The sequence below is a fragment of the Ahaetulla prasina genome, chromosome 3 (genome assembly GCF_028640845.1).
Source record: "Ahaetulla prasina isolate Xishuangbanna chromosome 3, ASM2864084v1, whole genome shotgun sequence".
NCBI classification, from domain to species: Eukaryota; Metazoa; Chordata; class Lepidosauria; order Squamata; family Colubridae; genus Ahaetulla; species Ahaetulla prasina.
Window position 1 is genome coordinate 61,576,326 of NC_080541.1, and position 24,530 is coordinate 61,600,855.

The 24,530-nt window shown below is 36.4% G+C and overlaps 2 protein-coding genes and 1 long non-coding RNA gene across 3 annotated transcripts in view; 2 read left to right on the top strand and 1 right to left on the bottom strand.

The window, feature by feature from the left end:
• Positions 1 to 556: 556 nt before the first annotated feature.
• Positions 557 to 18,038, top strand: NDUFV2 (NADH:ubiquinone oxidoreductase core subunit V2). The gene is made up of 8 exons (XM_058178284.1): positions 557 to 711; positions 5,047 to 5,112; positions 9,196 to 9,258; positions 9,409 to 9,525; positions 9,834 to 10,002; positions 10,987 to 11,096; positions 14,437 to 14,513; positions 17,509 to 18,038. The coding sequence occupies exons 1-8, from the start codon at positions 574 to 576 to the stop codon at positions 17,600 to 17,602; spliced, it is 834 nt and encodes a 277-aa protein (XP_058034267.1). The 5' UTR covers positions 557 to 573; the 3' UTR covers positions 17,603 to 18,038.
• Positions 11,339 to 24,348, bottom strand: LOC131195958 (uncharacterized). Its single transcript, XR_009154587.1, has 2 exons — positions 24,183 to 24,348; positions 11,339 to 15,239 (listed from the first exon to the last, which is right to left on the bottom strand). It is a non-coding gene; the product is annotated as an uncharacterized LOC131195958 (long non-coding RNA).
• Positions 24,340 to 24,530, top strand: part of ANKRD12 (ankyrin repeat domain 12) — a 104,597-nt gene continuing 104,406 nt past the window's right edge. Inside the window, exon 1 of the mRNA XM_058178286.1 lies at positions 24,340 to 24,509. The gene's annotated coding sequence lies outside the window, so the exon portion shown is untranslated. The remainder of the gene's footprint in view (positions 24,510 to 24,530) is intronic.

Here is a 24,530-nt window from a genome sequence, read left to right on the forward strand (position 1 = left end):
TTCTCCTAAATTTCTTTTCTATTTCTTTTGTAAATTCTCTTAAATTCTTTTTAGATGGATTTAAACAAGATTACAATAGAATAAGCATGTATCTCTGCTCCAGTCAGCTTCTATGTACAATTAAGATGTCATATTTGGCCGATTTTACTGCTCTCTTAGTGTCCTCATTACCGCCCTTATTATTGACATATAATGAATTGGGAGAGATGAAATCGGTCCTTTCCTCGGCTGCTACAACTATTAGTAAACATCTGAAGCGCAGACTCGAAAGGCACAGGAAGGCAGTCCTGGCAGCTTTGTAGGAGTGTGGTTTTGCAAGCTGGGGCGGTTTTTAAAAAGCCAGCAAGCCTAAAAGTACGCATCCTGCACCAGGACCCCAGCTTGAAAAAGGGACAGCCCGGTCCGTATCTGAGCTCTTCTACGGTCTTCACTTGCACTTTTGAAAAGAAAACCTCGCGTTTTTCTAGGCCGCTACCCACCCATGAGTGGCGCGTGCGCCCATCGTAATGGGCCTAAAAGAGCGCGTGCGTCGCACTCCCAACAGGCCGGTTGTTTTCACTGCGCCGGTTGCGCATGCGCTGCCGAGGGCGCCCAGGGTACCGAGTCTCCGTGACTCTTGAGGGCGGGCGAGCGAGCCGGGTTGAGGTGGCGGTGAAGGCGATTGCTGCCATGTTGTTCTCTGTTCGTTTTCGGACTGCCTTTCCACGCCTGGTAAGGACGGGGCCGGGAAAGGTTGGCGCCCTTGAAGGAGCAAGTGGGACGCTGTTAGAGAGCTCGAGGGAGAGTTTGAGATACCAAGGGCATAGTGGCCTTCCTCTCCGGGAAGGGGAGGAGCGTGAGGCTCGGACTGTTGTACCTCACTTCCTCGGCGGAGGAGAAACAAAGGGCGGGTGTCAAAGCAACGCTATTTTGCTAAGCCGGCAAGCGAGGGGAAGATGGATGCGGAGCGAACCACCTGTGCTTTATATCGCCCCGAAAATCAGTCCGTCTTAATTCTCAGATTCGTTCCGTTTATGCTAATTCGTGTATGTCGAATTAGGGGATAGTGGCATAGGACCGACATTTGCAATCGTCAAAATCGCCCGAACGGTTTGTCTACCTCTTGGCTTCCACAGAGGTCCTCTTGGGTTAAAATACACCGTCAGCTGAACACGGGAGCTGAAGCTGTATGCCAGAGTAACACAGGCAGCATTGTCTACATACATTTGAGTTGGATAGTTACACGTATGTGAAACTGCTATGATCTGTTGTCCTATTGGCGAGTAACATTGGTGTGAAAGATATATGAATATTGATTTCTAAAAGAAGCCTGAATCTCCTAGATCGTTAGAAATACAAAGCTCAAAAAGTTTACTGCACATCTTTTCTTTTGATAATGTCCCAAGATATTAAGCACTTCCTGATTTTATCTTTATTTTTTAATAAACACAAAGAAAAGGAATAGTATACCAGGCAAAGAAGTATGTTTACATTTGTACACCATGCATTATTTTTGTATTTGTATGACCTGGTTGTTTTAGATGGACTTCGCTCATTGTAGAAAACTTTTGCTACCCAGGACACTTGTCAAAATTTCAAATAAGTCCTTTAAACTAGCAGTCATATCTTGTAGAATCTTTCCTTGATCAAAATTATATTTCAAGGTCAGTGATATATCTGGCTAATATCTGCATCAACATTATTTTAAAACATTCATATTAATTCCTGTACATTTGCTGCTTCCATGTCTCTTGTATCTACTGTGTATCGTCTTGTGTGGAGGTTATCAAAGCATAGATTATTTCATGGAACTGAAGAGGTCATTGAGGCCAATTAAGCCCTTCACTAAGTGCTGAAATAGAAATTAAGGTACATCAGATGGTCTGAAGGCATTTATTTAATCTAAAAATCTTCTTGCCAGTTGCGTAACCCTTTTCATAAATTTGATAAACAACAAAAAACCTCCAGATCAAGCTGCCATCTCAATCATCATCTTGCTACATCCCACTCTGCTATCTTTTCTCATGGCTAAATATACCATAATCCTGCAATCTCTCTCCATAGAACTTAATTGTTTACTCTGCAAATCATCCTGTTGCCATTCTTTGAATTTACTCAGTTCCTCAGAATCTTTTAAGCGGGGTGGGGGTTTGCCTAGAACTAAACACTGGTTCGAGATGCTTTATTCTGAGCACACTAAAATGGGTTAAACACAACTGAGCACAACTAAAAGTGGAATTCTTAGCTTCCTGAGTTTGGAAATTATATTCTGTTAATTTCGGCTTGTATCTCTAATGCAGCAAAGTTGTGTTGAATTTGATTTCAGGCTTCTATGAAATTAGCATATATATCTCACCTAATTGAGCGTTATGCACAAGTTCAATAAGCATTTCCTTTCTAAATATTAATAAAATGTTTAGAAAGTCCAGGAGTGATCCTTGTGGCATCTGACTTCATATCTCTTTTCAGTTAAGATGTACTGATTGGAAAGACCTTAGATCTACTTCAATTACCTGCCTACTGCAGAAATCCACCTAAATATCTGACTGATGACCTTTATTTAAATGCATCCAAGAAGAGAGCACCCATCTCCTAACCAGAGTCTTCCATAATTGAATCATCCTTCTCATTAGGAAATATTTCCAACCACCAGTTCTGTCTTCCACTGCTTCATTATTTTTTCTATAAACATTCTAGTTGCTTCCAAACATTTGCTAGTCTAATGAATTTGTAAGGAAACAAACACTTTTTATAATCAATCCGTACCATATGTAAATTGGGATTTCAGCTGTTGTAATTCTCCAATATCATTTTATCAATCAGATTTTGATTTTTTTTGTACTCTTTTTCCTTTTATTTTCTTTCTGTCCTACTGGAAAGATTTTCTTCTAAATCTTAGATTTGTCAACTATTATGCTTGTAAATAATTTAAACACTGAAGGCAAGTATGCTATTGGCCTATAATTTCCTGGTGGTGTCCCTTTTGCTGGGTCTTTTTGAATCATAACTTTTGTCAGTTATTAATCAGTTCCTAATGTCTCCTTTATGCGATACTTCTTCTGCTTAGCTATAACAATGTCAGATATCTGAGCTACAAGCTATGCAATTGGTCATTTGTAAAAAAAAGTCCTTTTCACTCAATTGTTAACTATTTCTGTTAATTCTTCTATTAATTTTTATTAAATTCATTTTCAAATTATTTTATCCCTTCATCATTTTTATTATAGTTTTTTGAGTTTCTCACAGATCTTTCCAAAACTTTTTTTGTTTGCTTTTCCATTTTCAGTATTTGTCATTTATACTTTGGTAGAATTGCCACTGGTCTGATTGAAGTAGCTGATTTTGCTTAAATTGGATGATTCATGCTTCAGGTTTGCCAGCTATTGCTTTTACTGGTTGCTTGATGATTTTCAAAGCTGCTTCCATTTTTCTGATGCTAAGATTTTTTTAAAACTAGGCTTGTCTTGATCCTTACATTGTTTCATTTTTATTCTTTCATGTTCTTTAAATTACTTGTATTTGATCTTAATTATTTTATTTTGGTCTGTGACTTTCCACTTTGGTATTAAATATGATTTTGCTTTTGATTTTCCAATTTCGATACCCAATTCTTCTGAAAATATCACTTGTTCACTTGTAGACAACTGATTGAGATGTTACTTTAATCCTTGCAAGAATCTTATTCATATCCTTTATAATTATTTTGGAAGTGCATCATGCTTTTTTGGCTTATGTTCATTTGTGATTCACCAAGATATAAGATGTATTTTGCAGGTATTGCTGACTAGTAATGGTCATTCTATACTCAGTTTTTTTACATTTAGCTACCCAAACATACAAATTTACATTTGTCCCTATTGCAGCTTTTTGCTTACTGTTCCAATTTGTTAAGATCCTTCTGTCAAGGTGAGGAATCACAGATGAGCATTTTTACAAGATTATTTGATTCAGCTAGCTATCTATTTACTGTAATTGTCAGGGTATCTGGTCCACACTTAACTTGCTAATCAACTTACCATGATGAATACTTTGTTAAATTTTTGCAAAATTAAGGCTGCAAGATTTTTAGAATCCATTCGGAAAATTACATTCATCAAAAAGAAGTCAGGTTAGCCTAGCAAGATTGTTCTGATTTCTGGGAATTACCACGTTATTTTCAGAGTACCGTATCCTATTGTCTGGTCTAGAATTTTCCTAGATATTGAAATTGTTCTGACTAGTCTATAAGTTGTTGGAGGTTCCTCTCCTCTGGACATTTGCTATAATTTATTCAGCTGTCATTTTATCAGTTGTCCAGAATTCCTCAAGAACAGCTATAGCCACTTTATTTGGTCTGGAGTTTTAAATTCATTCAAAGATATACTGTATTCCGTCAGCATGTTTCTATCAAACGCCTCCTCATTGTCATTCAGTTTTGTTCAAAAATGAACAACTTCCTTGTTTGCAATAATTTTCCAATCCATTTTATTAGAGAACTGATTTTAAACTGTTTTAGAAACATAACATTATTATGAAGATAACAAATTTTATTATTTCAGAACTTGCAGTTTCTTTAGCATACCAGCAAAGATAGTAAATCAAGCTGCTAGATATTTCTATATTAAAGATTTGTAATCTAGTTCTCAGTTTTATTCATATATGTAGGCAGATGTGTAGAGGGGATGATTATGTTTGGTTATTATGTCATAAAAGCACCAAAGATTCTGTTGATAGGATGCCTTTTTAGTTCCTGTAGAAAATGAGCCTTGTAATAGGGATTTCTGAAGGGCAGGCTACAGCAAGATGAAATTCAAGCTGTTTATCTTTCCTTTTCTAAACTTCCTGCCGGTAATTTCTTCTTTTGAATCATGAAGATTTAAATGCAGGTAGAAGACAAATATGAAACACTAATACACATTATTACAGATATTACTACCTACTTTTGCATTTAATACTGTATACTTTTGCTTTATATGTAGTGTAGACGTATTATCAGCAGTACAGTAGGTAAACGTAATTTAAGATTGGTTCAATTTCTTAGCTGTAATTGGAAATACAAACTATTTACTTTATATGAAATATTTGTAGGTGACAAATATTCGCTGCCTTCACACATCAGCAGAACGCAGGAGTAGTGATGGAACTTTGTTTGTGGTAAGTAGTTTGCACAAATGATTATACAAAATGTTTAGTAAAATGGAAAAATGTGGCTTTTATTTGTGTGCTATTTGTTAATGGTATTTATAACAACATTACACTTCCTTTCTATTAGTAATAATAAAACTGCTATACATAGTCCTGTAGGTGATTATAATATATGATTGTTGTACTTGGCAAATATATCAACCTATTGAGTTATCATGTTTATTTAGAAGAAAAGCTCATTTTGTTTGGTGGAATATATTTCCAGCAAGAATGTAGAGAATATTAGCCCCGAAAGTGTAAATACTTATCTGTTATATTCATACGTATCCTATTAAGCAGTCATGTATAAGCTTCCCGCATTAGTTTTACATACACAAAATGACTGGTAATTTTGTATAAGTCTATCTGAATGTATAAGTCTATCGGACTAGATTTCTGATTTTGTCAATAATGAAGTAAAAAAGAATCGGAAGTTGGAAACAAAAAACATATTTTGTAACTTAAAAAGTATATTTATTGAACGATTAGCGTGGTGTGGTTACAGTATATATTGAGGATTAGTAGCATATTTAGTTGTTAAACTTTATGACAACATTAAATTTCTAACACTTAATTTTATATAAATATTGATATTTTGGGTTTAAAATATTGTGTTAAAAAGCATTTTAGTCATTCCAAAGAGAAGATATTTGATTAGAGCAGTGGCCACCAACTGGTGGTCTGCGGACCACTGCTGGTCCATGGAGAAATCTTCATATTTTTGCCGGTGCACCTTGGTGGAGGAGCTGCTCCGAGATGACCAATAGTCCAGTCCTGTAAGTGTGATTGCACAGCTCTGGAATATGGGACTGGACGTGATGGGGCTGAAAATCTCTGCCCTGTGGTGGCACGTGCAATACGCAAAAAGGAGCGCAGCTCTCTCCGTCCAGAATAAAATAATGGTGCTGTTGCTGCGGCAGGGAAGGGGCGGCGTAAGTAGGCCAAAGTAATGATTGCGATGGCTGGAAGCTGTGGGAGCAAAACACTAATTGCACTTGCGCAGCATCAGCATTCCCCCTCGGTATATTTGCCCAGCCGGTGCTGTAAAGCAGTCCTCATCTCCTGCTGCTTGGGACCCGGAGCGGTAAATGACGTCTGGTCGGGGGAGCAGCCGGATTTTGCTCTCCATTGCGGACGCCAGAGTGGCCCTTTCCAAGCTCGTCTCTCGAGGAGCGCTCGCTGAAGTGGTGTGGGAAACTTCGGCCAGGCTTCTTGAGAGACACCATTTATCACTCTGAGTCCCAAGCAGCAGGAGATGAGGGCTGCTTTGTGCCACTGGCTGGGCAAATATACCGAGGCAGAATACTGATCCGCACAAAATGAAATAGAAAAAGAGACAGAATGAAAGAGAGAGAATGAGAAAGAGACAGAGGGAGAATCAGAGAGTGAGAGAGAGAGAATGAGAATCAGAATGAGAGAGAATGAGAGACAGAGAAAGAGAATAAGAGAATCAGAGAGTAAGAGAGAGAATTAGAATGAGAGAGAACGAGTGGGAGAGCGAGAATAAGAGAGAAAGAGTGGGAGAGAGAGGAGAGAAAGAGATGAGAGAAAATGAGTGGGAGAGAAAGTGGGGAGAGAAAGAGTGGGAGAGAGGGGAGAGAGAGAAAGGGAGAGAAAGAGAGAGAAATAGAGATGAGAATGAGAATGAATGGGAGAAAGAAAAAGAGAGGGGGAGAGAGAGAAAGAGTGGGAAAGAGAGGGGAATGAAAAATAGAATGAGAGAAAGAGTGGGAGAGAGGGAAGGGAAGAGAAAGAGATGAGAAAAGAGGGAGAGGGGAGAGAGACAGTGAGGGAGAGAGAGAAAGAGATGAGAGAATGAGGAGAGGAGGGAGAGAAAGAAAGAAAGAAAAGAGTGGAGAGAGAGGAGAGAAAGAGATGAGAGAAAATGAGTGGGAGAGAAAGTGGGAGAGAAAGAGTGGGAGAGGGAGAGAGAGAAAGGGGAGAAAGAGAGAGAAATAGAGATGAGAATGAGAATGAATGGGAGAAAGAAAAGAGAGGAGAGAGAGAAAGAGTGGGAAGAGAGGGAATGAAAAATAGAATGAGAGAAAGAGTGGGAGAGAGGGGAAGGGGAAGAGAAAGAGATGAGAAAAAGAGGGAGAGAGGGGGGGAGAGAGAGAGACAGTGAGGGAGAGAGAGAAAGAGATGAGAGAATGAGGAGAGGAGGGGGAGAGAAAGAAAGAGAAAGAGTGGGAGAGAGGGGAGAGAGAGGGGGAGGGGGAGAGAGATGAGAGAATGAGTGGGAGAGAGAGAGAAAGAGAGGGAGAGTGCGAGTGCCTGAAGAACCCCGTCCTGTCACTGGGAGTCCAGGCGCTTCAGCAAGCAGCGCTCTGGATTCGTATTAATGGTCCACAGGATTTAAAATTATGAACTTGGTGGTCTCTGAGGTCCAAAAGGTTGGGGACCCCTGGATTAGAGCTCTTTCCTCACTTTCATCAGTGTTCACCTAAAACTATTAATTTCCTGCTATTTTTCTGTTCTCGAAAAATATGAAAAAATTTCTTTTTTCACCATTGGCATCATTCTGTACATGTCTTACATTTGTGGTGCTGTGTATTATTGTTCTTTATTCCAAACAGTTCTGTATTGTTTTTTCTTACATTTAATTGGGAAATTAATATGTTTTCTAATACATTTTGTACAGGACTGGTACTGTCTCGTCACATCCTTTGTACTTTCATTTTTGTTTAATTTCCTTTCTTCTGTTTCTATTTTCTCCTAACAACCATTTCTTTCTACAAAAATGTGGTCTGTCCCATATTCATAATTTCCTCTCACCCATGTATCCTTCACTAATCTTAAACTTCCATTATAAACTGTCAGTTTTAAAATTCATATTTATTCCTTTTTCATGTCTACGCACAAGTTCTTAATTATGTATTCTAAACAAAGCAGTATTTTTCTAAGCAGATATTCACCAGTCACTATTCTCATTCCTTCTTGGGTCTCTGAATGGCTCACTATCTTTTAACATACACTGGAATTAATACTTTTCCATTCATGTTACCTAACCAAGTAACATTCTGCCAGAATATTCATGAACTGGTAGAGACATGCTAACAAGGTCAGCCAATGAATAGCCATAGCAACTGGATCAACCAATGAGGGCTGTTTGGAAACAGAAACTTAAGCAAGAAATCTGGCCATGGCTTAGCTTTCTGCTCTGCTCTAAAACGAAACTACTCTGAACTCTGAACTGAAACTGATCTCTCCTCTTTATCATGTTGGAAGAACCACTATTGGTATTGTACATTTATTCATGTGTTATATTGTATATAAAGAGGAGTTAATGAATCCTGCTGAATCAGTAATCAGTGTATGCTTTCTGGATTTGATTTTTGCAACAAACTGACACATTCTCCCCTGGATCTTCTTATTCAAAATACTGTGTAGTTTCTCCTGAAATAATGAAAATGGCACTGCTTCCAGGAATCATTGGGAGCAGGTCTAAGTGCTGCAGGGGATGGGTGGGGAGACCTGGCAGGAGAGGGTGCAGCAGAATCCCCCTGGTCTGTCGACCGTGGGAGCACTTTATCTGTTGTAACTTTGAAAAAACAGGTTCGTGTGTAATTTTGGGGTGTCATTCGTTGTTTGAACAGTCATAAAATGGCACATTGTTTCTTAAGGATTACTTGTACTGTAATATTTGACTGGGTACAATAATTTTTATAGCTTTAGGTGATCAATTAAACAACATTCAACTGTATAGGTTATCATAAACTTTTCGTTTTTCAATTCTGCATCCAATTACTGCAACATTCTTTTCACTTATTGCAATTTGCTTACATAACAAACATGTAAGTTGAAACGATGATCAAAGTATTCACTATTAGTACACATATCCCGTGTGATATAATTAAATAGCATGATGCAACATTTTATTTCTGAAACTTTTGAGTAGCGTGATGATGCATAGAAGATGGTTCCAGTAATTTAGATGCTAGTACAGCTTTTCATATCTTCATAAGATGAATTTCTCCATGAGTATCGTAATTGATACAGCAGCTATAATTTTTCTATAACCATCTTTTCATTATTTTATTGTATCTTGTACAGCACAGAGATACTCCTGAAAACAACCCAAATACCCCATTTGATTTCACTCCTGAAAACTATAAGGTATGTTTTCTTTATTTTGTTATTAAATTACTTGGGCTTTTATGCCATTTTAGTGCCTTTTTGATGACCTTTCATATTTTGGTGGGTGAAATGCTGTATTTCTACTTCAATAAAATTGGTTATTGTAATATTTATTTTCTTTAATAATAGAGGATAGATGGAATAGTAAATAATTACCCAGAAGGACATAAATCTTCGGCAGTAATTCCTGTCCTGGATTTAGCTCAAAGACAACATGGATGGCTACCTATATCAGCTATGAATAAGGTACTTATCTTTATATTTTAGCATATGTCTAACTGAATGATATTAACACAAAATAATTTTAATATTAAGTACCTCTCTTAAAACAAATTATTTAGAATGTAGCCAGATCATATAAGAAAATTTATCAATCTTAAAAATATTCAGATAATTTTACAGTATTTACTTACTTCAAATTGCACTATGCAAGAATTCTGAGAGTCATAATTTAAGAAAATTAAGACATTGAGAGAATTTTATTGCTTCTGCTAAAAGTACCAATATATGTAAATATATTATTCAAATAAAAAATGATCTTCTCCTATTTATAGATTGCTGAGATTCTACAAATGCCTCCTATGAGAGTTTATGAAGTAGCAACATTTTATACAATGTTTAATCGTAAGCCTGTTGGGAAATACCATATTCAAATCTGCACTACCACACCTTGCATGCTTCAAGATTCAGATAGTATATTAGAAGCCATTCAGAAGAAGCTTGGTATGAAACAACACTTTATCATGAGTCTGTTCATGTTGACTTTTCTTACTTAATCCAATTTATATTAGTACTCTGAAAAGCATATTTGCAAAGAAACTTGATCATTACAAAGTTACCCTTGTATCTTGGAGAACTGGACAACAGGATTTTTTTAGCTGTTGATGGTGGAGCTGCATAGCCTGAGAGGCTGGTTTATAGCTAAGAAAAGGAAATAAGAGCCTGAGAAAACAGATTGAAGGAAACTAAACAAGGAGAGAAGCAACCTAGAACTAAGAAGAAATTTCCTGACAGAACAGTTAATCTGTGGAACAACTTGTCTCCAGAAGTTGTGGGTGCTCCAACACTGGAGATTTTTAAGAAGAATTTGGACAACCATTTGTCTGAAATGGTATAGGACAGTGATGGCGAACCTTTTTGGCACAGAGTGCCCAAACCAGAAAGCAAGTGTGCATGCACGCACATGCCAGAGCGCCAGAAACCCAATGGCTGAGCTGGGGCGACGGCGCGCGTGTCCACAGAGGGCTCTGTGCCCCACCTCTGGTTTCTTGCCTCCAAGGTCCCTTCCAACTCTGTTATTCTATTCTATTCTAACATTTTGGCTATTTGTGGTGTGAGATCCCTTAAGGGGCAAGATGATACTTTTAAACTTGTTGAAATTTAAGATACTATTTCATTCTTCCCCCAGCCCACAAAATAGTTTTTTGTGAAGTTTATGAAATAAAATTAATACCTTTATTTAAGATAACATTTTGCTCATTATATTATCTAACAGCCAGCTATATACCCATACATTCCTATAAACAGGATTGTAACTAGGGGCAAGAACATATTGGGAAACATGCTAATTTAATACAGTAAATCCAATACTGAATTATACAAACTGCTATAATCTGTTTTGGAACATAGTATTGGGACAAATAGCCATAAAGTTTTCATGTTTACAGTTTGCTTTATTATAAATCAAACTAATTTGTTTTGCCTCAGGTATAAAAGTTGGGGAAACTACGTCTGATAAACTTTTCACTCTAACTGAAGTTGAATGTTTGGGAGCTTGCGTCAATGCACCAATGGTACAAATAAATGACAACTATTATGTAAGTAGAAATAAGCCTTAGATCTTTCAGTGTATCCGTTTTGTATATGCTTGCTGCCTGGAAAAATTAAATTAGCATAAACAGCAGGAGTTTTTCTATCGTAGTATAGGTTTTCATATGATATTCTAATGAACAGACTTACTAAAATTAATTTTATATGAATTAGATCAGTGGTTCTCAATATTTTATTTGTTGTTCCATCATGATAAAAAGAACAATTTTCAAGAAGGAGGTTCACAAAATTTTAGGCATTCTGTATATTATTTATTGTGCTATGAAATTCTATACACTTTCCAACATATAAAGATCAGAAATATGAATATGGTTATGCTCTGTGAGCATAGAGCAATATATTTTCTGCAAGATCCAATCTGGGTTAGTCACTAGAACCAGAAATTTAGTCTTCCAAGCTTTTGGACTTGTGTTGGAGCCCCTCCTCAGGGAACTTCTTTGCTGGAATGAGTCCTTTGGGCTATTCTATGCATTGTATTTATATGGTGCGTAAATCAGTACTCCTGTTGACTGAGAAGGGGTCTGTTTCACAGACTTCAATCATTTCCCTGGCTATCTTTCTACCTTCACGGTCAACAATCTTAGTAACTGCAAAATTGAATATATGTCCTTGTTCATTGCTATGAGAGACTACCAATGAGTACTTGTCTGACCACTCACTTGTGTGTTCTTGTAATCTGGTGGTTAGCTTCCTCTATGTCCATCCTACATAGTCATGGGGCAATCCATGCAGGGAATCCAGTAAATTACATTAGAAGTATCTCCCACCTCCAATGCATGATTTGTCCTTGTATGGTAGTCTCTGGGCACTATGCAGTGCCCACTTGGAGATATCAGCAGCTGTGTTCTACTGCTTCTGAAATGTTTTTGATGTGCCATATATTGATTTTATACCTTCGTGTGTTGTGCAGGTATCTTGTAATAAATGCTTATGGGTACCCATTCTGCCTGAATTGTTCATGTAGGTACCTTCTCTCCAGTTATTTAGCTTGCTTTGTACTACAGTGAGTTCTCACCCTGCCATTTGGTGTTATGAGGCAACTCTTTTTGTATTTCTTTTTGTTGAAATTAAGAATATGTGGAGTGTTGGTGGCCTTGCAATAAACCATGGTTTTGAGGCTTCTATCTTCCTGCCTATTGACTAATACATCTAAAAATGGTAATCATCTAGCTGTTTCTTCCTCCATTGTGAATTGTGTGTCTAGAAAGATAAAAGTTCAGTAGAGTATGAAAATCTTTCAGTGCATTTCGTTCATTTATGACACACGTTGCCCATGTAGCGACACCAAAATTTAGATGTGTAGTTTAGAAATGTATGATGTTCTAGTTTGCATAGGACAGTTTCTGCAACAACTCTTGATATTGCGGATCCCATGGGTGTCCCTTCTTTTTGCTGATACATTTCCCTTTTGAATATGAAAAAGGTATGCTGGTGGTACTGGAGTAACTTCATGATTTGTGTCCTGGTTAGGTTGTTCTGATCTGTCTTGTACTCTTCTGGTTTTTTTAAATCTATTATTTGTATGCTAAGTGAGGAAGTATGGATGTAAATAGGGACATTGTGTCAGAGGAGATCATGATTTAAGGAGTCACATTTAAGCTTTGTAGTTTTGACAGCACAAGGAAACAGCCAATTGCCAGCCGTCAACATGCCAATCAACCAATAGGAAGGCACCATATAAATACACACTTAATAAAGGACAAATCTGGTGAGAGTGAAGTTCCTTGAGGATTGGCTCCAGCACAAGTCCAAAAGCTCAGAAGACCCTCTTGTCCCGGTGACTGATCCAGATTGGATCTTGCAACATTATCCTGGGACATGTATACTTCATTTGTAATATTTTTTCTGCCATTTAACCTAGCTTCCATTCTGTCTCTCAAGCCCTTTAGTAGATGCAACAATTTTTCCCCTGCATAATCAAAAATTATAATCTCATGCAGATATCCCAGGTAAATTTTGATGTGCTAAGAAACTACAATTATTTTTTAAAGCTTTAACTGATTTAAAAAATAAATTGCCTCAAAATTGATTTTTGCTTTTCCATCACTTTAAACAATCACTTTTATTTGTGGCAAAAACATAAATAATAGAATTTTAAGAAACACCTATAATGCAGTCAAATGAAATAAATGGTTCCAAGTGTGAAAAACAAACTTAAGGCACCTTTTTGTGTTGTAGTAACTTTGAATGGTCACTAAACAAAAGGTTAGTCGAGGACTACCTGTATAACATAATTCACACCTAAACTCTTGGCACTGAGTGCAAATTGATCATTGGTGCCATTGGCTTTCTGACTGGGCAGGAATATATAGGTAATGCCTGCACTGATTGAAAACACAATTGGAAGAAAATATGAATATAGCTCCTGCAGGACAGCATATTCATCTGTCGGTGATAACCATAAATTTTTCTTGTCAAGAGGTTTTGCCCATTATGAAACCATTATCTTTTTAATTGAATTGTTTCTAATTGGCATGTTTGTCCTTATGCATATTTATCTGAATAAATTAATTACAAGATGATGCATTATAGAGGGTTTTATCCTGGCAACTTGAAATGTGATCCCTTCATACCAGTGTAAAACTTATTCCTCATTCTGTTGGCAAGTTAGTTTGTGCACCACCTACAATGCTTTTGTGCACTAAATCGGGTTTTTCGAATTGTACCCTTGTTCTCACTAGGGTTTCATGAGAACTTGATGTGGTTCCTTGAGAAATTAAGTTGGGGGGGGTAAGCTCCAACATAGATGTTCTCTTACTAGAGTGTTACGTTTTGTTGGGAGTGGCAGAATTTAAAAAATATATATAAATTGTTTCCATAACTTGAAAAAGCTTGAAAATGCCTGTGCTAAATCACATGTAATGTTCAATGAGAGTATGATACTTTTTTACTGTGTGTGGAATTCAACTCAATTGACATAAAGATATAGACAGATTTTAGTATTTTCCTTTTCCTTTTTTGACTTTAGTTGGAAAATTAAGAAATCCTATCATCCTCAGGTATCTAATTTTGCCAATACTCTATTGCTAATATATTAACTCAACATTAATTATGCATTTGATATATGTGCAGTAAAATACAATATGCATATATATTTAATCTTTATATAGTTTTTTGATTTATGTTCAGAACATCACAGAAAGTCACAATTGAAAGATAGGCAGCCATATAAATAAATATAAGATAGTCTTTTAACTTCTGAAGTACAATTATTGTAGGCTTCTGAAGCAAAAGGAAGAGTTCTGTAACACATTAAATACAATAAACATACAGATGAAGAAAATATCATATTTAATTTGTGGAATATTGTTTTCATTAATTTTACAGGAAGATCTGACAACAAAAGACATTGAAAACATAATAGATGAATTGAAAGCTGGAAATGTTCCAAAACCTGGACCAAGGTATATTATTTGCATAATAAAATACCATGAGAAAGCAAGAAAAAAACATAGTAAAACAATCCTGTAGAACAATGGCCCCCAACCTTTTGGGCACTGGTTCTATGGAGTTAGATTTTTTTTTGGAAATTTTTTTATTTATTTTTAAGCATAAAAAAACCCCCCTCATCAAATCAATTTCATTACAACGTGCTGCACGGGTGCTACATATCTTCCTGTGCATTCACAAAATAAACATCTCTTTCATACATGTATCTTATACTTATCTTTTCTAACATATCTTTCCATCTAACCAATTATAGAATAAACCGTATTTTATAATACTGCTTATCTTCTTGCTCTCTAATTTCAAATGTTAACTTACTCATCTCTGCACATTCCAACATTTTTCTAATTATTTCATCTTGTGAAGGGAACTTCATTTTTTCAATTTTTTGCAAATACAATCCTAGCTGCTGTAGTGATATTCACAATCAAATGCTTTATATCTCTAGTATATATCTCAGGCATAATTCCCAACAGAAAGACTTCTGGCTTAAAGTCAATATGTTTTTAGATCATTTTTTCCAATCACATGTGTATTTTAGTCCAATATCTTTTCGCTTCAACGCATGTCTACCACATGTAGTAGTATGATCCAGGTGTCTGATGACATTTCCAGCATTTTTCAGATTTGTCCTTGAACATTCTGGCAATTCTTGTCGGGGGTAAATGCCACCTGTAAAACATCTTATACAAATTCTCTTTGAATGCTGTAGACATCGTCATTTTATAATTATACATCCACAATTTCTGCCAAGCCTCTAAGTCTATCCCATGACCAAAATTCCTCCCCCAAGTAATCATTGTCTCTTTAACTTGTTCTTCCTCTAATTTCACCTCTAATAAGTATCCATACAGTTTATCAAATTATCATCTGAACCTGTTAAAATCTCATCAAAACTCGTTAAATTATTATAAAAGCCTTCTGTTTTAACATCTTTATCATATCTGGATTGTATTTGCAAATATGCAAATCATTTCACTGTTATGCCCTCTGCTTCTAGTTTAGATTTTAACTCACCCTTTTCATTCAACAATTCATTATATCTAACAATATGTTCCTTTTTAAATGTTATTGAGTATGAGAATGCCTCAATAGGTGAAACCCACGTTGGAATTTTTAAAAAGTGACTTTTCTTAACCTTCTCCCAATTTAACAACATTTCTCTGACTATATGTCTTCTAAAATAACCCTGTGTTTTAGCTTGTCCATACCATAAAAAGGCGTGCCATCCCAGCAACAAATCATGGCCTTCCAAAGTCAATATGCTATTATTTCTTAGGGTTATCCATTCTTTGATCCACATCAAATTCGCTGCTTGATAATACAATTCCCAATTAGGTAACCCAAAACCGCCTTTGGAGTTAGGTTTTTACGCTGACCAGAGGGGCTGTGGTTTCACATGCTGCCTGCATCCTGTGGATGGGGCTTTGTTTGCATGGCCCATTTCTGGCATGCCACAGCCCCGTACCAATCCACAGCCCGGGGGTTGGGGATCCCTACTGTAGAAAGTTTTTAGGATATATATTTCAGTACGGGATTAAATATAAAATCTTATTACCAGGACATTTTGCTTTTTATGTTCTATGCTATGGTGGCCTACAAGAAGCTGCTTAATTTTAAGAAGCAGAAAAAGTTGTTTGTAGTCATTTTTGAGAAGTAATATCAAGTATTTGCCACATTTTATTGGAGATAGATTGCTTTTCTTATATATGATTTTTTTTTTCATTTCTAAATATGGTAACATTCTGTCAAGAGTTTAATTTGGCAGCCCTATATCCCCAAACTTATTTCAGATGTTATATGATCTTTTTAGGCAAAGTTTCAGCCAACAATTATCAGTGTATTTTGATGTTTATAAATCTAATAAAATAAATAATAAATAAAATAAATGTTGTATAGCAGGGCTCACAAACTCGCGGCCCATGGACCAGATGCGTCACGCACTGGCCACACCCGGTTTAGCGAAGGGGGAAGGAAGTCCTGATACATTACGTGATGCTGCCGTAATTACATGAGCCTCTGTATAGGATAAAGTTAATTAAATGTGTTAATTAAATGCATTATTGATTTGTGATGATCATTTGGTTAATTTTCATCAAATTCTGCTTTTTGACATTTCAGGGTTTTTTAGTTGTTGAGAAACCAGTTACTTTTGTTACTTAGTGTTAATATTCCTTTTTAGAACAAAGATGTGTCTATAGAAAATGTGGGAAAGTATTCAAGATGGAAAAAGAAAATAATATTCTTATTAGGTAGTCATAGATTCTAATCTTGTTCACAGTTACTTTTAAGTAATTCTTACTATTTCAGTGGGATTACACTCAAGCATACATATACTTCAATGTGCAGCCAGCCCTCAATTTATGACAAATTGCTTAGCAATTGTTCAAAGTTAGTAAGGACCTCGCCAAGGATATTTATGACCCAATTCTAATGGCCAGCCCGTTCTCCAAGTTCACATGGCCACATTTTGGGCAGTCAGCAACTGGCCCACATTTGCAACTTCCTGCAGTCACATTTGCTGGCATTTACAACTGACATTTATTTCTGGTTTTCAGTAAAACTGGCCCATTGTCAACAGTTAGTTCACTGAATGACTGTGGCAGTTGTTTAACAATTGCTCCAAAAAAGGTTGTAAAATTAGGTTGGTCATGTGGTGACCCACTTTACAACTGTCATGACTTGCAGCCATAATGGGCAGGCTTCATTACAGTCATTAAGTTGAGCATTATCTGTAATCAGAAATAATGTGTACATTTGGAAATAAAACTCTCCCACCCATGCATTTCTATCTCTTTCATTCACATTCTATCTTGTGTTGAACTAAAAGATGCTTAAAACAAATCATTGAAAGTTGAAACTAATTTTTGTGGATGTTTCAGAATAACTGAAAATATACAGAACAATATATTCAATATAAATTCTAATATTTAATTTCTATTTTTTCCTCAGAAGTGGACGTTTCTCTTGTGAACCATCTGGTGGTCTGACTTCTCTGACACAACCACCTAAGGGACCTGGTTTTGGAGTTCGGTCAGATCTTTAAAACTACTGTTCTAAGTGTAAAAATCATTGAAAAAATAAATTCTAAAATATGATGTATTTTATGTGACATATCGGTGGTGCATAAAATAAATGTAATGGAAAAGATAGCATATTGCTCACTAATTACAAGATTTTACTAACAGAAATGAAGCTCTTTGGCATCCCACAATACAGGGTTAATTGGTACACTGATGAAGTAGCTAGAATGCTATAAAAATTCTTTGGTGATAATGGCACGAAGAGAATTTTTTAAAAGTGATTCTTACAAAAGTACTTGTCTACTGTTAAATGAGAACTGAAGGAAAGGGTAGACCAATTTTAGTCTTTAAAAAAAGCCTTGCATTTATTTCCTATTACTTCTGAGAGCATTGCCTTTCCACAAGCTAATAAAAACTGAACTGGTCTGGGGTCTTAGAAAAGAACTGACATCATAATGACTATTGTGTCACTGTGTCCTTTATTTTTATTATTTGTTTATCATGGGTGTTTTATTTAATTTCTAATTAGATATGTGAAGCGTTGTCCTTTTAATTGTGGCAGCATACAAATCAAGTTGGCAAATAATTATATTAAAATGGTCTACTAATGCCAACTATAGCTATAACTATATCCAGCCAAGCTGACTACCAAAAATTTAAAAATGTAGACAATCTTGCTTCATAATGTGTATTTTATGTATATTATAAGTATAAAATTTAAATTGTGCACATCACCTAGACCAGGGATAGTCAACCTTTTTATACCTACCGCCCACTTTTGTATCTCTGTTAGACAAATTTTCTAACTGCCCACCGGTTTCACAGTAATGCGCCATGTATCATCTGCGCATGCCTCTCGCGCATCATGGATTGGGTTTGGGGGGGCACCGCTGGCTACCAGCTCTGCTTGTCTGTTACAGCTGGGTGGTGTGGGGGGAGATGCGCGAGCTATTCTGGGATGAGGCTCTTTTGTTTGCAGTCACACTATAGCACCATTTAGTTTCACTTACATAACATGAACTAAACTTCTGCGCGGGCGATACAAGTAGTATATTTTCAGAAATTTAAATTGTCACTGGGAATTTTATGAAAACCTAATGAAAATGTTTTTAAATAATGCTATGAAATTTTTTAAAAGTCAATTAAATTAAAAAAAAAGGAAAGTGCTTCAGTATCGGACAAAACCCCTACCACCCACCATGAAAGCTGGAACGCCCACTAGTGGGTGGTAGGGACCAGGTTGACTACCACTGACCTAGACATATAAATAAAACAGGTACCTTATAAATTTAGTAAATAAATAAATGGAAAAAATGTTTTTTTAAAAAAAAAATTTTGATTGACAGGAAAATGAATTAATCATCAATTTGTCAATAATGTCTATCTGAAAAAAACCAAACTGTATATCAGATAGTGACATACAATGAAAGAAATAAGCAATACGTTTTTTTGCCTACTCCTCCCAATAAGATATTTTGAAACTGCTTACAGGCATAGTTTGGTCAGAATCTAAATTCTTCTGTTGCTTGCTATACTTCTGGAGATATCCATAAATTCTTGTAGCTTTCTGTTGTGGTAATGATTGTAACATGATCTACATTTATTTTCTATTAGTTTCTTATAAATTTTGTTGTTAGTTGCAAAGTCGTGTCCGACCCATCGCAACCCCCATGGACAACCTTCCTCCAGGCCTTCCTGTCCTCTACTATCCTCGAGTCCATTTAAACTCACACAGACCGCTTCAGTGACTCTATCCAGCCACCTCATTCTCTGCCGTCCCCTTCTTTTGTCCTCAATTGTCCCCAGCATTAGGCTATTCTCCAGCGAGTCCTCCCTTCTCATTTCAGTGGCCAAAGTATTTCATTCTTATAAATAGAAAAAAATCTAAAGTATTTTGACTGCTAATATACCTATTGTATAGAATTTCAGTATAGTCCTTGCATCTTGCTGATCTTTGAACTACTTATCTGTCAAGTGGGATCTTTTACTATACCACATTCTTCTATGTTCAGAAATCTTTTGGAAGATTTCCTTCCCCCCCCCTTTTCTAAAATCTGTTTCTATTTTCAATATTTTTACAGATGTCATAATAATTCTGCTTGTCTTTTCTCTGAATTTTTTTAATTAAGTTTCTTTCCATGATTCAGGTTTTCTTAGTTTTGGTTTATCTCTTCTTGACAATTTTCCATCATCTGTTCTGACATGTATTATTGTTTCATCTGCTGCATGCTCCTTTACAGTCTCTTTTCATATTGGCCCTTAAAAACTTACTTGATTTCATTCTACAGTTCCTCTAGTTCCTTATGAATGATGTTCAGGTCTTGAAAGCAGTACTTGACGTTATCCTTGAAAATGGTGGTGGGTACATGCTTAAGATCATATTGTAGAAACTCCTTGGCTTTCTTTCACTTTAGCTTGACTTGGAATTAGTACATGAGCAGTTGATCTGCTTCACAATCAACTCCTGGCCACATTTTTTTCTATTATAATAACTTTTCCAATGATTGCCAATAATGTAGTATTTAATTTTTGTGTGCAGTGTCTGGAGATGTCCATATGTGTAGCAGTTGTTTTGGTTGTTTGAAGAATGTGTTAATAAAGAAATTATTGGATTGTCAAAAACTAAATTGTTCTGCTTCATTTTAGTTTCCTAGGCCATATTGTTTAGCATTGTTTTCCCCCTTTTCCAACTATGACGTTTCATTCTCCAACCACAAGCAGCATATTTTGTTTCCACATTCTGTTCATTTCAGATTGAACTTGATCATAAAATTCATTAACCTCTATACTTAATTATTGAAGGCTGTCCCTGAAATATAAGACATATTTTTTCACTGACGAGACTCTAGCCCAGTACTGTCTTTGCTATAATTCTATGAAAGAAATGCCATTTATTTTTTTATTTCCTTAATAAAAACAAACATAAAACTACTCAATTCATTAATACCTGAGTTGTCACTGTGTAGTTGATTCATTATATGATTTCACTGTGTTGAGATTTTCCATATCCATGTTTCTTATCTTCTATGTTCCCACTGTAATTCTGTTTTCAGTTTCAGATTTTATTATCCTACATTGCAACTTCGCCGCAACTAGAAGTAGACATGGCTTCAATCTAGACTTCATAAAACCATTAGTACTCAAAAAGCTCAACTGTTCTCAATATCGTATTTGCTGCCATTTAGTTAGGTGCCACTTGGTCCACGGAGCCCATCATCTGGCATTATATCATCAATCACTTTATTCTGTCTATCCAGGTGGTTTTCGTGGTTAAATACAGGAATGACCTACCATTGCCTTTTCCCATGCAGTCTGAAATGATATATTTGTAGTTGTTGCTAAAGCAATCATCCATTTCCTCTTTTTCCTATGTGACTGCTTCCGTATATAAATCCATCAGCTTTAAAAGGGCACCTAGGATGACCTTCGCATCCCGGATGATGTAACTATATTGTATTGTTGTAAACTCCTGGCATTCATAGCCCATTCTCCCAGGAACTACTACACACCCACCGTGAGGCAGCATAGCTTGATTTCAAGGACATATACATAAATGATCTTAATACAATATTTCTTTGCCTTATTTCAAATGAATTTTTAGTTTGGTATGAATAGCTACAGATTCTCAAACTAAATCCAGTTCATCAATCACCCTAAAATGTTACTAAAAATCTGTTTTCAAGGTCACCAATTTATGGTATTGCAAATTCAAATTCATTTTATATATGTATGTCTCAATATGTGCATGGAATTTTATAATCCAGCTAATTCAATATTCAAAAAGATATCATTACTTTTTTCATGGATAAGAGGATTCTCTGGTTTTTATTTTGTTTTATCCAAATTTGTTTTTATTTAGTGATTATATTTCAAAACCAGCTTTCTTTTAAGAAAATATAATTAATCAAGTCTTTAAGCGAAACCTAATGTAGCTTTAAGTCAGTATCAGTACCAACTAGCTAGAATTTTGATTAAGCAATCACAGTCCTTCTGAATAATTACTGTCATATTCCCATTATATAAATTTTGTTGCTATTCTGGCATTATTTCATTGGCTTCTATGAATTTGATATTTTATAGATTGTCTTCCATCTAAAGTCTAAATACTACAAAACCGAATGCAAGTTGTGCTCACTGATCAGTGTGTGGTATAAATGACAACCTTTCAAGAATAGATATAAAATTATCATGCAAAGTTTTAAATAAAAATGGAATAAAAAGAATTAAGCATTCTTTATTAAAGATTCCAACTTATGGGCACTGTTCCTCTGATGAATGACAAAAACCATTTATGATACTGCTTTCAGTTATGCATGGGAACTGAGAGCAGAAAGAAAGGAAATGGGAGAATATAATCTTCAGAAGAGATATTAATATTCAACTTAGTTGCATGTTGACATGACATTTTTATGTTTGTTATGGTCAACTGTATTATCGCAAACTATTTTTCTATGCATTCTCTACACAACAAAATTAGAGAATGTGGGGTGCATTAGGAAATGCATGTGGGGTGCATTAGGAAAAAAAAGAAACATATTGTGAAGGTTTAGAAAAAGGGGATTACATAAGAATATAATAAAATAAATCACTAATTTAAAAAAAATTGGTAAATTGATGGATCAAACTATTCAGCATGTCTGTATTTCTCATTCTCCAAAATAACATTACTAAATCTGTTAAAGAAGAAAATAATGCCTTGAATTATATTATATTATATTATATTATATTATATTATATTATATTATATTATATTATATTATATTATATTATATTATATTATATTATAAATCTGTGGGACATCTCATTTTCTCATAAAATCTTTTGGAAAATTGAGGAATCCTCTGGAGAAAAATTAAGGGAATTCATGGATTGAATGTAAGTGAAAGTGAAAAGTGAAGTGAAAAGTGAAAAGGAATAAAATGCTTACACAACACTGAGTGAATCATGTTGATATTTAGGCTCTTTTTTCCTTGAAATTATGGCAATGCATTCTGCCGATTAAGATCACTTTAGAAAAACTCCATAAAATTTTATATTTAAGAGGAATTATTCAGACCAAGATAACAATTTAATTTTTGTTGTTATTGGAGATTTGGTTTTTTTACTGTCACATGGGCAAATATTTAAATATCTAGGGTACATAAGAGAGGCAGTTTGGTATTTTAAGGCATCAAGCTATAAAAATTCGGATTCCAATATCCTGTTCTGCTTTAAACACAAAGCCAGCTGGGTGACTTCAGGCCAGTTGTGCTCTCAGCCCTAGAAAGATGGCAGCGGCAAGCCAAGAAACTACAGGGGCTTGTCCAAGCATCACCAGGAATTAAAGCTTACTTGAAGGCACACATTTATTAGTTGTAGGGCCAAAAAACGTGAATGACCACTAGCTGGCAGCAATACTGTTAATCCCATAAATAACGTTTACCCTGTTACAATTAAAAATCTGCAATGAAATTAAAAGAAGCAGAGGTTCCCAACTATCTATGTTTGTTCCTGAATGCTGAAACGGAACAATCTTAATATAGATCTATTTGTATACAAATGGTGCTGTACATACCACCTTTTCAGATTCTAAATATAGAACTTTATGGTCCAAAAAGGAAAATATTTTTACTATAGATTCATCCTAAATAGACAAAAGGTCTTAAATTTAACACTAAAGGTAACTTCATAAATCTTCGTTTACAGTTGTAACCTAGGACAACACTGTGTATCCACCAATCATTTTTAACTGAAGGCTAAACTTAATAATATGGTACTTTATAACTTACCAACATACAGTATTTTGATTTAAATCTTAATTCTAAAGCCCATTTTTCTATATTCAAGCAGAGACAGGTAGAGATCACGATTAAACCATGCAAGGAGGTTCCGAGCAGGCTTCGGACTTGTAACGTCGGCGTCTAACTCAAAAGCTTCCAACAGAACCCCGGTTGTTTGCGACACTTATTATTCAAGACATGCCAACGGATTGCATGGAAGTCGGCCTACACTGACATGTCAATAGTGCACTGAGCTACATTCGTGGATTTCACGCATCCATCCTTCGAAAGAAAAAAAAACGGGGGGGGGGTCTGCAACAAGTACGAAGAAAAAAATAGAACCCGAATGCGGTTTAACACCTGCTCCCGGACGGCTGTTTTATTAGGATGCAGCAGAGCTCCTCAAACCAGCCACGCATGCGTGCTCACTGTTTATTAAAAATTCACTGCGCCACCGTCCTTCCCAAAGCCCTTCCCTCGGGAAGGGAGTAACCTGAATGACCGACTCCTAAACGTGCTTCGGTACCTGTTCGAATCACCTGGGCAAGCCAAGTCCGTAGGTTCTTGTCTCCCCTCTACGCCTCTTTAACAGAACCACCCCTGCCCCCGCCGCCGGTATTTCGAGAAAGTTCTAGCCGCACCACCCAAGAAGAGAAGATGATCTCGACGCTTGCGCACTAACACTTTCTCCGCCCTCTAATCGTAACCGTGCCCGTTATTCTTTTTTTTTTTTCTCCTTCTGGTCGGTGGCTATGTTAAGAAACGAGTTAAATTACTGCCGCGGAACCCCTAGAAACGCTAAGAACGGGCAATTGTGACGTCGGCCTTTGCTCCGAATTCTCACCTCCCTTCGCCTCGCTAATGCTCACGACCGCACCGCGTGTCTACCCGTTCCTCTCGCCCGACTCCCGTCACGTGAATGGCGTTTCCACCAATCCGGGAGGCGAGTGACAAACCGACATACTGACGGGCTTGAGGGGGGGGGGAGAGGCGAGGAAAAGGGGAGCGACTGAACTGAGGGGAAGGGGTGTCGTCCAAACCCGACTGTTACCGTAGCTGTTGGAACGGGGTTGGAACTCGGGGCGCCGCTCACTGGCAGCGGGTGGCTGAGCAGCCTGGAAAGGACAGCCAGTCTTGTCAGGAGTCGTCTATCTCTTCCGCTGAGGAAAAGGTAAAGAGAGGAAGAAACTGC

Excerpts from the sequence above, each read along its gene's own strand:
- NDUFV2 (XM_058178284.1), top strand. The coding sequence starts at position 574 with ATGCGCTGCCGAGGGCGCCCAGGGTACCGAGTCTCCGTGACTCTTGAG. Across the intron at positions 5,113-9,195 it reads GTGATGGAACTTTGTTTGTG|CACAGAGATACTCCTGAAAA; the intron begins GTAAGTAGTTTG and ends TATCTTGTACAG. Across the intron at positions 9,259-9,408 it reads TCACTCCTGAAAACTATAAG|AGGATAGATGGAATAGTAAA; the intron begins GTATGTTTTCTT and ends CTTTAATAATAG.